The 14303-nt window shown below is 36.4% G+C and overlaps 1 protein-coding gene across 3 annotated transcripts in view; it reads right to left on the bottom strand.

Annotated features, from left to right (window-relative positions):
* Window positions 1–14303, bottom strand: part of IFT57 (intraflagellar transport 57) — a 58164-nt gene that overhangs the window by 20297 nt on the left and 23564 nt on the right. For all 3 annotated transcript variants that reach the window (XR_002337925.1, XR_002337924.1, XM_021070455.1), the window contains exon 6: window positions 6491–6613. Coding sequence is in view for 1 of the 3 variants with exons in the window: in XM_021070455.1 (XP_020926114.1) it covers window positions 6491–6613 (123 nt within the window). In the remaining 2 variants the exon portion in view is untranslated. The remainder of the gene's footprint in view (window positions 1–6490; window positions 6614–14303) is intronic.

Raw genomic sequence — 14303 nt, 5'->3', positions numbered from 1 at the left:
TACTCAGAATAAAATTCTAACCCACAATGTGTGGCAACTAGTCCAGAAAGCCAAACCACAATTTCTGCAGCAACCAGCCAATGGTCAGGTGTTAAAGACTGTCAGCTTCCCCAGTTTTTGCCCACCCCAATCCTGCCCCACTTCCAATATAGTACCAATCAGACACAGCCCAATATCCTCCCCCTAACCAATCACATACAGAAGCCCTGCTTCTAGTCAGCCCACCTCCAAATTTCCAGTCACATCTGAACATATCCAAAAGATTTCCCTTTTTCCCACTATAACTTTCAAATTCTCCTGCATGCCTTCGAGAATCTGCCAAATGCAAGTGTTGATGGCTAAATGTCTTGCGATATAGCAAGCTCTGAATAAACAGCCTTTACTTGTTCTCATCCAGGTGGTCTGTATTTCCACAAAGTCCAATAAAGTTTTGCTTTTTTATAATCAAAAGAAAACTCAAAGAGATAGAATAATCTTCCTCAAGATACAGCATTAGGTATTTATTTAGCAATAAAAATTAATCGAAAGTACAGAAAGGGAAATCTATATGAATATGCATTCACATTTTCCATTCCTCCAGAAATAGAGGACATGTAGAATTCTTTAGCAGTTCTGTTTCAACCATTTTATTATTCAACTCAGCAACTGTCAACGGATTCACTTAAAAGTTAAAAAAAAAAATGCTGTTATAGAATTTAAAATATTTCAATCAAGTAGGAAATATTATCTTTCAATAATTAATTAACATAAAGTATCCTGGAGAAGAGTCCCTCACACAGTTTAGAAAAAAAGTAATAGCAGCTATAACTTTATAGGGTGGTCGGACTGTACATTCTTACAGCAATTAATTCTTACAGTAATTATACAAGATTCCTAAATTTCATTTTCTATTTAATCTGTACTTTTGCTTCCTGCTCTCCATGTTTTCTCTTTCAACTGAACTTCCACCATCTACAACCACTTCTCTCTCTCCCAAATTACTCACTAGAAGATGCATTTCTTGCTATTGGTCCATATTCTCAGAACTTATGGTCCCTAGGCTTGCCCATATCTTAACCAACAGCTCTTGCATGACATTGCCTTTTCATTTCTCCACCCAGATCCTAGACCTCCTGGTCTGACCCCAACCTGCTAAGCTTGGCCAAGCTATCTCACTATCTGGCACTCAGCTGGAGAATGATGTTCCAGCACTACAGATGGGCATCTAAAGCTATGGTTTATAATTTTTAAGGACATGTGGAAATGCTCATGATGTAATGCTATGTTTTAAAAAAAGAGGCATAATCTCAGTACTATCCATAAAAGCACAAAGAAACAGTGGTCAACATATATTAAGTGATTCTTCTGACACCATTCTAAGTGCTTTAGATATGTTCATTCATTTAATACTTTTAGTAACTTGTTGATGTAGGTTTTACAATGAATTCCATTTTACAGCTGAGGAAACCAAGGCACAGAGTAGCTGAGGAACCTATCCACAGGGTCTAACAGCTAGGTGTTAGATTTAGGAATGGTTCTCAAGCATTCTGGATTCAGAATGTGTGTTTTTAACTATTATGCTATATTGTTGCTAACCATAGAGGTAAGAGCCTGGGTTTGAGGTTCAAATATCATATCTGTCACTTATTAGGCATGTAACTTCATCATTTTTCAGTTTCCTCATCTTTAGTAAAAGTACCTGTATCTCATAGGGCAGTCAAAAGGATTGAATTAGTTAATATATGTGAAGTGCTAAGAACAGCACTTGGCACAAAGCAAAAACTTAGTATTTATTATTGTTTTCATTGTATTATATATACCTTTACCAGGGGAAAAAACTAGAAAGATTTACCAAAGTGATATTTATGAATCCAATTACATTCCATGTAAAAATATAAGGCTGCTATTTATAAATATTCCCTTAAATGATGGAAGCATTAGTGCAGAAATTCAACAAATTCTTCCTGAATACTGATATAGAAGGTGAAATATAAGAGGGCTATGAGAGAACACAATAATATTACAATAACAATATTGTAACATAACAATAATTAACATTTATTAGGCAGTAACTATGTGTCAGATGCTATTCTTGGTGCTTCACAATTCCATGAGGTAAATAATATAATTAGCCTACTTTACAGATGAGGAAAAGAGGAATGGAGAGGTAGAGTAGCTTGCTCTGGATCACACAGCTAATAAGTGGTGGAAATATGAATTCTGGGTGCCAAGGGAAGGTGTGTGAGATAGGCTCTGTCTTCTCTGGGTCTTTACAGTTCTATCAAGTATCTGAAACTTTGACTCAGTACATCAGGATTTGATATTGGGACTAAATGTGTGATCTCTAACTTCTAATTCATAGCACGCTGCCTGCCTCCTATCCCCTTGAAATATAACTTCCATGTTATTTTTATTTATTTATTTTTGTCTTTTGTCTTTTTAGGGCCACACCCGTGGCATATGGAGGTTCCCAGGCTAGGGGTCGAATCAGAGCAGTAGCTGCGGCCTATGCCACAGCCACAGAAATGCCAGATCTGAGCTGCATCTGCGACCTACACCGCAGTTCACGGCAATGCTGGATCCTTAACGTGCTGAGCGAGGCCAGGGATAGAATCTGCGTCCTCATGGACACTAGTCAGATTCGTTAACCACTGACCCACAATGGGAACTCCCCTATTATTTTTAGAATTAAAAACAAAATTGTATTTTAAAAAGACTCAGAGATTAAGATAATTCTTGACCAGCTACAGACCGAAGTCCAGTATAGGTATAATCACAGATGTTTGCTCTTAGTTTTAAATTCCCCAGAAAAGTTATGTAACACTTGTGGGCATCACTACTGGGTTTAATAAAGAACAATTTTTAAAAAGTTAAAAACACAGCAGAAAAGGAAAGAGAGCAATACAAAGAAATAAGGGAAAGAACAAAAAGTGTAAGATGTAGAGTTGCAGACTAATACTTGTACACAATTTAAGTAGGTGGCACCGATATTAACTCTAATCTAGGGGTCCTAGACTACACTTTTAAGGATTTAACATGTGAGCCTTACTCACTTGGTCCTAATTGAGGCATTAACTAGAGTTGAATGACCTAGAATTTGGCTGAATTTATTGACTCTCTTGGCAAAACTTCTGTGTCTTCAGACACACTATTCCAAGTTGATGCAGATCTAGGATGGTCTCTGGGTAGATTGCTACTCTAGAAGTAATCACCAGGAGCATTCTTTATACCCAGTTCTAAAAAGGGAACTGCTAATGTAGTCCATTGAAACTGGCATATGACAAAAATCCTTTATCTTCAGTTGTGGAACGTATTATTTGTAGTTTTGGCAACATATTTATTTTCCCAATTGTAATTTGTTTAAGCTAATATTAAAATTTATTTGCATTCTTTGAGAACCAGCAACAGTAAGAAGTAGTGCCAGAAACAAGGATAAGCTAGCCTCCCAATAAAAACCTGATTACATTATAGAGAATATACAAAATAAAATATTGGTGTATGACAGGGTCTCATCAAGCATACAGACAATAATATGCAAAAAGAACAGAAAAGGAGTTTTACTTTTTTTTGGTAAGACCCTTCTAGGAAGTATACAAGGAATACACTGAATTTGTGAGGGAAAAAAGCATAGAAACATTTGCTACAGTGCCAAATAAATATGGGGTTTTTTAATTTCTTTTTTTTTGGGGGGGGAGCTTTTAATTTCTAATACAAGGTCATTTTAAATAAATTTTTGACTAATACAAGGTCATTTTAAATAAATTTTAAATAATAGAAGCTCTGTATTACTCATCTCCCACATCTCTATATACCTAAAAATTAATGTAACAGGATTAGTAGAACACATTGATCTGAAAATAATTCCTCCCCCCAAAATATAAAATTGAAATCCTAAAAGGTCTTAAATAGCCTGTGGTAAGTGAAAAGTTATTGTTTTTTTCCAAAAGTAAAAGAGAGGATTTGGTTTTGGTGGAGTTAGGAGTTGAGGAAGGATAGGATCTACATTCTGATGCTGCAGTCAACCAACCACTCCTGATTAAGGAGGATAATGAGTCCGTGAGAAACTGCATATATAACCAGATTACTTTATTTCTGAGACATGAAAAACATTTCTCTATTCATTAGTCCCTTATTTTCTCAAATCAATGAATAATTTTATTTCTCTTAAGTAAGCTGAATAAAGAATTGACCCTAAAGCTGTATTTCCCTTTTGCGAGAGCTGAAATACTTAGGAGAAAGAAGAGTTTATGAATACTGGACACAAAGACCAAATGATCTGGAGAAGAATTCTGAAAAAGTAATCAAATATGACTTTAGGTCAGCATGCTTTACTGCAAAAATCTAAAATCAAAATGATATTCACATATTCTTAAAAAAAATACTAAAAAATCCCCCACAAAACTCTGACATTTTGGAATGTTGCTTGTAACACAGATTGTATAGTTAATTTAACACAGTATATCTCCATAAGATCAAGGTAATGAACAGCATGGGACTAAGAGTCCAACTTCCTTTTTTTTTTTTTTTTTTTTTTCTTTTTTGGTCGCCCCATGGCATATGGAGTTCCCAGGCCAGGGTTCAGATCTGAGCTACAGCTGCAACTTATGATGCAACTGTAGCAACGCTGGATCCTTTAACCCACTGTGCTAGGCTGGGGATTGCACCTGTGTCCTGAGCTGCAGTGATGCCCCCATTCAGTTGCACCACAGCAGGAACTCTGAGAATCCAACTGTGAACTAGTTAAATCTTCTCCAAATCAGGAGAACATTGATTCTTTAAGAATCGAGGATTTTTTTTCTTTCATGTTTTGGCATATGGAAAAATCCAGGCTAGAGGTTGAATTGGAGCTGCAGTTGCAGGTCTACACCACAGCCACAGCAACACCAGATCCCAGCTGCATCTGCAACCTAAGCCGTAGCTTGTGGCAATGCTGGACCCTTAACTCATTGAGCTAGACCAGGGATTGAACCTGCATTCTCACAGAGACACCGTCAGGTCCTTAACCCACTGAGCCACAACAGGAACTCCAAGAATTTAAGATTTTGATTACTGCAATACTGGTTTGTAAACTGTACAGATTAGCAGTTACATTTATATTCTTTCTTTATTCAGTTACTTCTATTATGTGGAATCAATGACCATTCTTAAAAAAACACTCTCGTGATCCTATTCGGTTTTAAATAAGATGTTTAATTTCAAGAGTTTACTTACCCTGAAAGTAAACAAGGTAAACTTACTTCCTTTTGGGACTAAGATGTTCTTAAAAGTTCCCAATTATACAATTATTTTAACATGTCATTCTAACTAGAGTCACAATAATAATGCATTTTAATTTTATGAAGAGAATTTGTTCCAACAAAACTAAAGAATCAGAAATTACATTTTCACAAAAATTAGTTTTGCAAATTATGACTTCCAGCAGAGATCAAATCAGTAAAGAAATTCTTATTTATAGGTACTTACATATAAGAGATATATAAGCAAAGAATTTACTCCCAATGTAGTCAAAATATCTGTATTCCAAGTACATGGTAAGCAGGCTGAGGGTCTGCCCACTTACTCTAGACACTGTTCCACAGCTGTTCACAGTCTAATAAGAACTCCGCTGTCCTTATCCTACTTTAGGACTGTCCTACGAGTCTTGGCGACCTTATACCTTCTCTAGGATACAATTCTACAGGCCCAAATCCAGATAATCTATGAATTAGCTTCCAAGGCATTGAAAACAGCAATCTTTGTAGGGCTTCTTCTACTTTGGAGGCAGATGCACAACCACATTTGCAGAGTGACAAGCTGCCCTAGAATCTTTTCCATAATTCTGGGGCTTGTCTCCAGCCTCCGAGGATGAAAATCCTTTAGCTTTTTTACTTAGATGTCTCTCGAGCCCACTTTGTAGAGAGTATCATAGTACTAATGAGAGTAGCATTGTCTAGTCACCCGTTAGCTTGTCCTGAAGTTCTTACTCATAAGTTACAGGTGAAAAGGAAGTGGGAACTTGGTTAAATGGGCCAGTTCCCCCATCCTAACCCCCAAATCTTTATTACATAGGATTTTTTGATAACTTTCTTAATATTTAACTTATAACCATGTGTACTGAATAGACTATGTAAGGCAACGTCCAGGATGTCTTCTCTTTTGCCATCTAGCAGAGTTCTAAACCATGTCCTGACTCAACTCAGTTAATATACAGTCACAGATACTCAGTTTCATCCACTATTCACCTAAACAAAATATGATGCCAGCGAAATTTATAAAAATGCATTGAGAAAATATGCCTTAATCTCAGGGAAACATTATGTATTCCAAATCATTTTAAAGATCTATCCCTTGCTTTGTGGACCATATTACATTATTTAGTTATTCAACAACAATTCATTAAATCTCTATTAAAACAAGACACTAGAAATGGAATTCCTTCTTAAATAAGTAGTTTGTACAATTAGGAATACCCTTGACCTTGAAAATGCTTTATATATATCTCTTTGAACAAAATGTGTTCTCTCTTCCATACCTTGTTGTCAGTCCTGATCGTGACTTTCAGTTGTGGTAGCACACGTTCCACTTCTAGACTCCATTCCGCAGCATCTGTTGTGGATTCTAAAATATCTTCTTGTTTGGCAGACTCGTTCATATCCTAAGAAAGGAAAGATATCACAGGATTCAGAGTTTATAAAAAGAAATGGTAAAATTTTGAGGCATTTTAGCAGCACTGCACAATTTATATCAAGCAATGTAGTGTTAAAATTATAGTGGCAGAAGAAATCCTTTTCTGTCCTCCTATCCACGGTGAAAGAAAATAATGCATTAACCTGGTAGAATAGCAAAATAAGTATATTTTTTAAAAGAAGCAAATATATGATTTAATTATTTTTACAAAGACCAATGGTTTTGAGACAGTTAACTCAATGGGAATACTGTCAAACGGACAAGCCATTTAGGTACATTAATTGGTAGCAGTAGAAGAGATATAAACACTCATGTGTTTGGTAAGAAAACAATGTCTTAGTTTGAATTCACTGGACTGAAATACAAATCCCAAATCTGAGAGACAAAAAAAAAAAAAAAAAAAAAAAAAAAAAAAATCCCAGAAGCGAAGAGTACATTATTTACAAATTTTGTATTTCTAAAGTGATATTTTGTTAGGTCAAACTGTAACTTAAAATGTGATTTAATGCAGCTTAAAGATGTGATTTAATGCAGACTTACTTGAATTCAAATATGATAGTAGCTTTCTATCTTTTGCAACTTTCTATCTTTTGCACCTTTCTGCATTTGATTTCTGCTGTTGAGTAAAAAGATCAGTTCATGCCTATTTTTCAATCAGAAAAGGAAAAATTTTTTTCCATTTTCTCAACCTTCCCATTTCAGCATTAAGTATGTATGGATCTGAAAACAATGTACAAATTAAATATATAAAGATAAAGCATAATATATGGATTTTGGTAGTATTTTTCCTTTTACGCCCCCTTGAAAAATTATAAGAAAATGCAAGGAAAATATAAAAATTTATTAATATAGAAAAGAGACATGAGAGACACAGTCAAAGACAATGTATGAACCTTATATAGACTCTAATTTAAACAATCTGTAAAAAGATGTTTTTGAGACAATCAGGGAAATTTGAATGAGGAAGAGTATTAGATGACATTAAGGAATTATTAATCTTATAGGTAGGATAGTGGCATGGGCCTTAAAAATTAGAGATAAATGCTGAAATATTTACAGATGAATTGACACCGTGTCTCAAATTTACTTTAAAATACTATGGGGCAAAGAAAAAAGGAGAGAAGGGCCTTAGAGGAAACACGATTGACAAAATGTTAACTGTTAAACCAGATACTGTTGTGTAGGGTTCATTATCTCACTCTAACTCTGTATATGTTTAAAATTTCTCCTAATACAACATTTAAAAATAAACAACCCCATAGTGAAATTACATCCTCAGTGTGAATTTCCATCACTAAAGGACACTTCCTATCCAGTCTAACACTAAGTATAAAAATAACTTTTATTGGGAATTGATTTTGGGGGGAGTTTGAGGTCTTCAGGTGCTTTGAACTCACTCTCAACTCAGTTTCTAGGGCACTGGTGACATGAGAAATCCTCTCTCTCCTACCTCCAAACTCACAGCAGGTCCTGAACAGACTCAGAACCTTAAAAGGAACATACATTGCGTTTTGTTCAGAAATTCAGGGGGCTATAGAGTTCTAGCTACACAATTAGAGGATGGGTAACTGATACATGCTTTTACATTTCACAATATGTGGTCTAAATGTATTCAGTTATGTTCTATTTAAAAAAAGTATAAAAATATAAGCATTAAGTAAAATATGGAAACTCTAAGTGAAAAGTGTTCAAAATTCTTTTTTAAACATTAAAGTGCTCACCCATTTAAATATAGAAACATTGTATTATTTCGAGTACCTAATATAATGCTATGTATCTACATAGACTGAATCCAAGGTAGCACAATAGCACCATGGCTGAGGAGGGGTGGCAGTATTCCCAAAGCAGACATGTGAAGTTAAGAATATACGTGATGTCATGAGAAGAGATCATGGGTCTCTCAGTTGGAGCTTAATGCCATAGGGAAAGTTCTCAGTCATGTAACTGCATACAGACATTCATTAACAATCATACACTTGCACACTCACTGGCACATCCCCGGAGCCATCCCTGGCTCTAGGAGGCCCAATTCTGACTGGCTCATTTTCTGTCCCAAATGGGTAGACTTACAGGGATGAGGGTGGGGGTGGGAGGATGTATGCACCACCAGTGGGATGTGAGCTCCGACATCTGGGGTGCGTGTATGGTATATACATAGGCTTGCTCCTGCCAGGGTTATGAGTCTCCATGTCCCACGCCTGTAGAGCCAGGCTGAACCAAAAAGGGGCATGTCCTCTTAAGCAGCAGTTTTGTATAATTCTTAATAGAACATAGATGTTCTAGTCACTGATTTAAAAATAAGTTTGACTTATGGAACCACTGTTTGGGTGAACTGAAACCGATGCCCCTGATTAAGTCCCCAAGCCACTGTCCCCCAACCCCAACCCTTCATTCTCACTCCTCTTTCTTCCCTTCCTTATAGGAGGGTAGAGTCCAGAATCACCAGACAAAGCCAGAGTGGGTACCCATTCACATTCCCACTTTCTTCAGACCTGAACATAGGATTGTTCAAGTTGTGCAAAATATGCTTAAAAATTTTACTCAAGGAAGGCCATATTTTTCTAATTTTCACAAAGCCAAATGGGTTAGTAGTGCCCCTCTTTGAATAAGACTTAGAATCTAAGAGATAGTAGAGTGCATGAAGCTCAAACACCGCATTAAAATATCCCAGTGCATAAGCTACTATTTGTTTTTATGCTGGACCCTTTAGTAAGTTGCATTTATCCTTCTTAGCTTATTATTTGGTTCCCTTAAGCAATAATTTGCTAACTCCTACTCCCAACATCCTGAAATGATTTAATATAGCAGCTCAAAAGTTTTCACTCATTCCTAGGCCATAGTTAATATACTGGGGGAAAAAGCCTAGTTTCTGAATGAAGAAAGGGCAAAAATGAGAATATTAGGTTTGGTAGAACAGCATTAACTTATTCAAACTATAAGTCTCTTTCTGCTTCCATTTGTGCATATATATTTCATAACCTTGTTCCTCACTCAAAATTTCCTAATGCCTAATAAGTGGATACATTAACTGAAAAAGCTCTGCATACAAAGTATAAATTATTTTAACCATGGCTTGGTTACAATACTTTGAGAAAATCTTTTTTTTTTTCTCAATCATTTCTCTAATAATAAATGGTATTTTATGTGGAGCTATTAGTAAAAGGGAAATAAACTGCTGTTTCCATTTAATCAAAATTTTATATCATCATGACAAAGTCTCTCTCTGAAACAACATTAACTAAGATAAAGCATAGCTCCTGGGAAATTGTGTTTCCAGTTAATGTTGCTGAAGAAACAATTAGAAGCTCAATAAGACATAGGCTATCCCAAAGTCTCATTTATAATTAATTAATTTACCAATAAGCCATTTGTTAAGCTCCTACAACATGCAAGGTAGGAACTGTGCTTGGTGTGAAAAGATAAAAGGATTTAATCCCCGCCTGCAAAGAGTTTACAGCCTATTAGGAAGAGTCTGAGGCTAGTTAATGGGGATAATAATTGGTCCTCCATTAAAAAAAAGAAACTGATGAGAACTGACCCTCAGACTGCCAAAGGAAGAACTGAAGATAGCAGTCCAAGCCATCCCATAATGTAACCTTGGGGCATATCACCCAAGGTCAGTTCAAAGATCAAACATGCAATGTTCTGCTCAGAATCCTGTTCCAGTATGTAATCTCCCCTTTCCCAGGTAATGTTAATGGGATAGTTAAGCATCTGAAGAAATACTATGTTCTCTCTGTGTGTATATTTATACAAATATATATAATTGGATAAGGTTAGTCTTATGATCACATGGGTATAATATGGGAAAGCCCTGTATATCAGCAAGGGAGATCATGTGAGGGTTAATAAAGCCCTTTGCAACCTCTGAGCTGTTGGACAGCCTGTGTCATGCTACAAAGCTGCCCTAGTCAACTAAGTTAAATGTGAGTACAAAACCCTTCTTAACTTTGGAGATTCTAGGTAGGCCATGGCTACCAGTAGGGGGAGTAATGTACTAACAAAGAGAGGTGGACCTATTAGTAAGTATTAATACAGAAAACTTACCAGTGGTACACAATGGAAGCCACTGAGCTGCCATCATAAGCAAAGAATTGAAAACAATATTTTCGGGGCAAAACTATTCCTAATACTTACTGCACACTCATTACTGGAAAACCCTGTATGAGAAAGAGGACTAAACTGCTTACTGGGCAGACAAATGTCGACTCTGTATGATTTCCTGATATCACCAAGAGTTATTAACTCCACTCACTTCAACTCTGCTATGTCCATGAAAACAAAAGCCGGCCACTGTAGGATTTTTTTCAATCCCAAGGGTCCAAGCCAGGTTGGGCAGTTGGCTCTGGTTAAGACATTTCTCCTCTGGGACTAAAGAAGGAGTTATGAATAGCATAAAGCAGTTTCTAAACTTGACTAATTACAGATACCCTATAGAATGTTCCTTGATCAGTGATTGACAAACCTCGCCTGGTAAAGGACACATGTATGGCTGCATGGGCAGGCCCAGGAGTGAAGCTCTGGGATAAGGCATCTATGAGAAGACATATCCTCGGGAATGGAAAACCTAAGTCAGACATTACAAAGAGATCACAAGTTCATGAGAATGCGGCCGGGAGGACCTAGATCATGAGGGCCTGGGCAGGAACTGGATTCACAGACTTCCAGGTGAAAATGGAAGATGAAGGTAGAGTTGGAAGAACCTAACATTGAATTAGTAATAAAACAAGAGCAAATGGAAATGCCTAAGTCTACCATTACCAAGCCAAACCCCCTCCCTCTTAGGAGGATCAAATACCACTGTCAGACTAGATTCTGGATACTGGTAAATGCTGACATTTACCGACTCTAATTTAAGCATTTGGTGTCTTTTATTGTAATACAATGATGAGATATTCTGTAATACAATGATGGCCTCAGGACTGAGAAATCTAGATATGACTGACCCCACACTAAATGAACTCAGATAACTATAATTTCTTGCATTTTTATGTCTGCTTCTAAACTGTTCCTCTAGTTTTTCTTGTTATCGCAATGCAGTGATCACCTGTGGCTGTCTCCCTGATTGCCTGTAGCACCTCTTCCTCCTCCTAAGTAGATGTGGGTTTAGAAACCCAATAACCAAGCTTGTTAGAATTTAGGCAAAGTAAGAATTCAGGAGAAAAAAGTGAGTGCTTGGGGAGCGAGGGTGATGAGGTTAGGATTCTTCATAGAAATTTTAAAAAATGCCAGTGTTTATATGAATGCCTTTTTTTGGGCATTCTTCCTCATCTGCTATTTTGTTCAGGACAGGATCTAATATATATGGTATTCCTTGAATTAAGCAGGGTTTCTCCTAAGGGTATATAGTGTCTTTTCTTCACCATCTATCAAGAAAGCTAGATGGAGGGATAAATAAGTTATTTCTATCAAGAATAGTATTCCCTTAAAATGCAACGATTTTAAAAAATTATATTTAAGGCAGAGTTAAACCTTTCATGTCCCTACAAGTCAATTCTTCTTCATGATTAAAGAAGCACAAATTGTGATTCAGATTCATTATATTCTTTCCAAATTAGATTTTACATGATTTAACACTATATTACTATGAAGAAAAAGGTTTAAGACCACACAAAAAGCATTTTCAGATTTGTTCTGAATAACCAAATTAAAAATCTATTAAAAGAAATAGATAGATGGTAGCCTGTCTCTAAATATATAAAGTTAATAAAAGTTTTTAAGTTCATTTTTAAGACTATCAAAAGAAATTGTATTCTGAGTTATAACACAAACTAAGATTTGAATTATGTTCCCACAAACCAAAAAAAGGTAAAAAGAAAGCTCCCCAAATTAACACAAAATAAATTGAATTTTCCAATAAGAAATCTGAAGTTATTTTTGAATGAGAATTTAACTTCCAATGTTATTTCTACTTAATTCATCAACACCTACCATTGCTTCTACTTTAACTACTTTAGCTACATTGTTACACTAAGTGCTAAGATAAAATCATTTGTGATTTTTATTTTCTCAAAATAAAACCAAAAAAATACCCCAGGAAGTATGTATAGAGGCATACTGTGGACATGATACTTGGTGCTGTAGAGTATGCAACATAAGTCCCTTTACGGCATGAATTTCTACAAGGTTTCTTTTCTTTGAGATTATAACTACATGGATATACCAGTGCTCAAATACATTTTGAAGAGCTCAACTCACATACCTTCTGAGAGGAACATGGAATTCCAATTAACTGTCAAGATTAAATAGCCCCAGGACTAAAGGAAAGGGGAACTAAGTTGTCTTGAGAATCACCACCATATGGTGTAAATGTTAAGTGGATGAGTCAGGAATCCCATTTCTGGTCAAATTCCACCTTCATCACTTACTAGCTGTTGGTCTCTAAATATCAGGGATCCATTTGTAAAATGGGAACAATAATACTACCATCCTCACTGGATGATGATATTTGAAAGGCTTGCACAATGCCTGGTACACAGTAAGCCCCCAATATATTTGTTGTTGTTGTTGTTGTTGTTTTTATGGCCGTACCTGCGGCCAATGGAAGTTTACAGGCTAGGGACTGAATCAGAGCTACAGCTACCAGCCTATACCACAGCCACAGCAACACCAGATCTGAGCTGTGTCTGAGAACTACACCACAGCTCATGGCAATGCCGGATCCTTAACCCAGTGAGTGAGACCAGGGATCCAACCCCAGTCCTCATGGATTCTAGTAGGATTTGTTTTTGCTGAGCCACAATGGGAACTCCCCCAATACATTTTAGCAGTTACAATGATCATTATTACATGCCAAGCATGCCACTAGATGCTTTTACATATGGATTAAGTGCCCAGTTAATAACACCATGAATCAAAGGAGTCTTATTACCATTTTTTTCAAATGAGAAAAATGAGGTATAGAGCAGTTAGGAAATTTTCCCAATGTCACATCATTAATAAGTGTGGCAGGACTTGGGCAATGCTACCCTAGAGCACAAACTCTGAAACACCTTACCATAGGCCTATCAATTCTTTGCCATACAGGCTACAAGTATATTCCCCAAGTTTATTACTTGTCTTTTTAACTTTATGGCATTCCCCATTCCTCCATATATAAAGTTTTAATTTTTATGCATTCAGCTTTATCAGCATTCTTCAACGGTTTTTAGTTTTCCTGTCATGTATTATCATGCCTATTCAAGTCATGAATATAACATTTGCCACCCATATTTTTGTTTTTATGCCTCATCATTAAATTTTTTTTTTTTTTTTTTTTTTTGTCTTTTTAGGGCCGCACTCCTGGCATATGGAAGTTCCCAGGCTAGGGGTCTAATCGGAGCTATTGCTGCTGGCCTACACCACAGCCACAGCAACGCCAGATCCAAGCCACATCTGTGACCTACACCATAGCTCACAGCAAATGGATCAAACCTGCTACCTCATGGTTCCTAGCCGGATTCGTTTCTGCTGAGCCACGATGGGAACTCCTGCCTCATCATTTTTAAATGTGCTGATGCATGTGGAATTTATTTCTGTGTAAGATATGAGGGAGGAGTCCATTTTTTTTCTCCAAATGGGTAGATAGCCTGTTATCCCATCACCATTTTGTTGAATAGTTCAGATTCCTGATTGATTTGCATTGCTTCATATACTAATATAACTATATATTTGGATTC

This window comes from Sus scrofa, chromosome 13, assembly GCF_000003025.6.
Source record: "Sus scrofa isolate TJ Tabasco breed Duroc chromosome 13, Sscrofa11.1, whole genome shotgun sequence".
NCBI classification, from domain to species: domain Eukaryota; kingdom Metazoa; phylum Chordata; class Mammalia; order Artiodactyla; family Suidae; genus Sus; species Sus scrofa.
The sequence above is the reverse complement of the archived record's forward strand: the minus strand, read 5'-3'. Positions and strand labels throughout refer to the sequence as shown.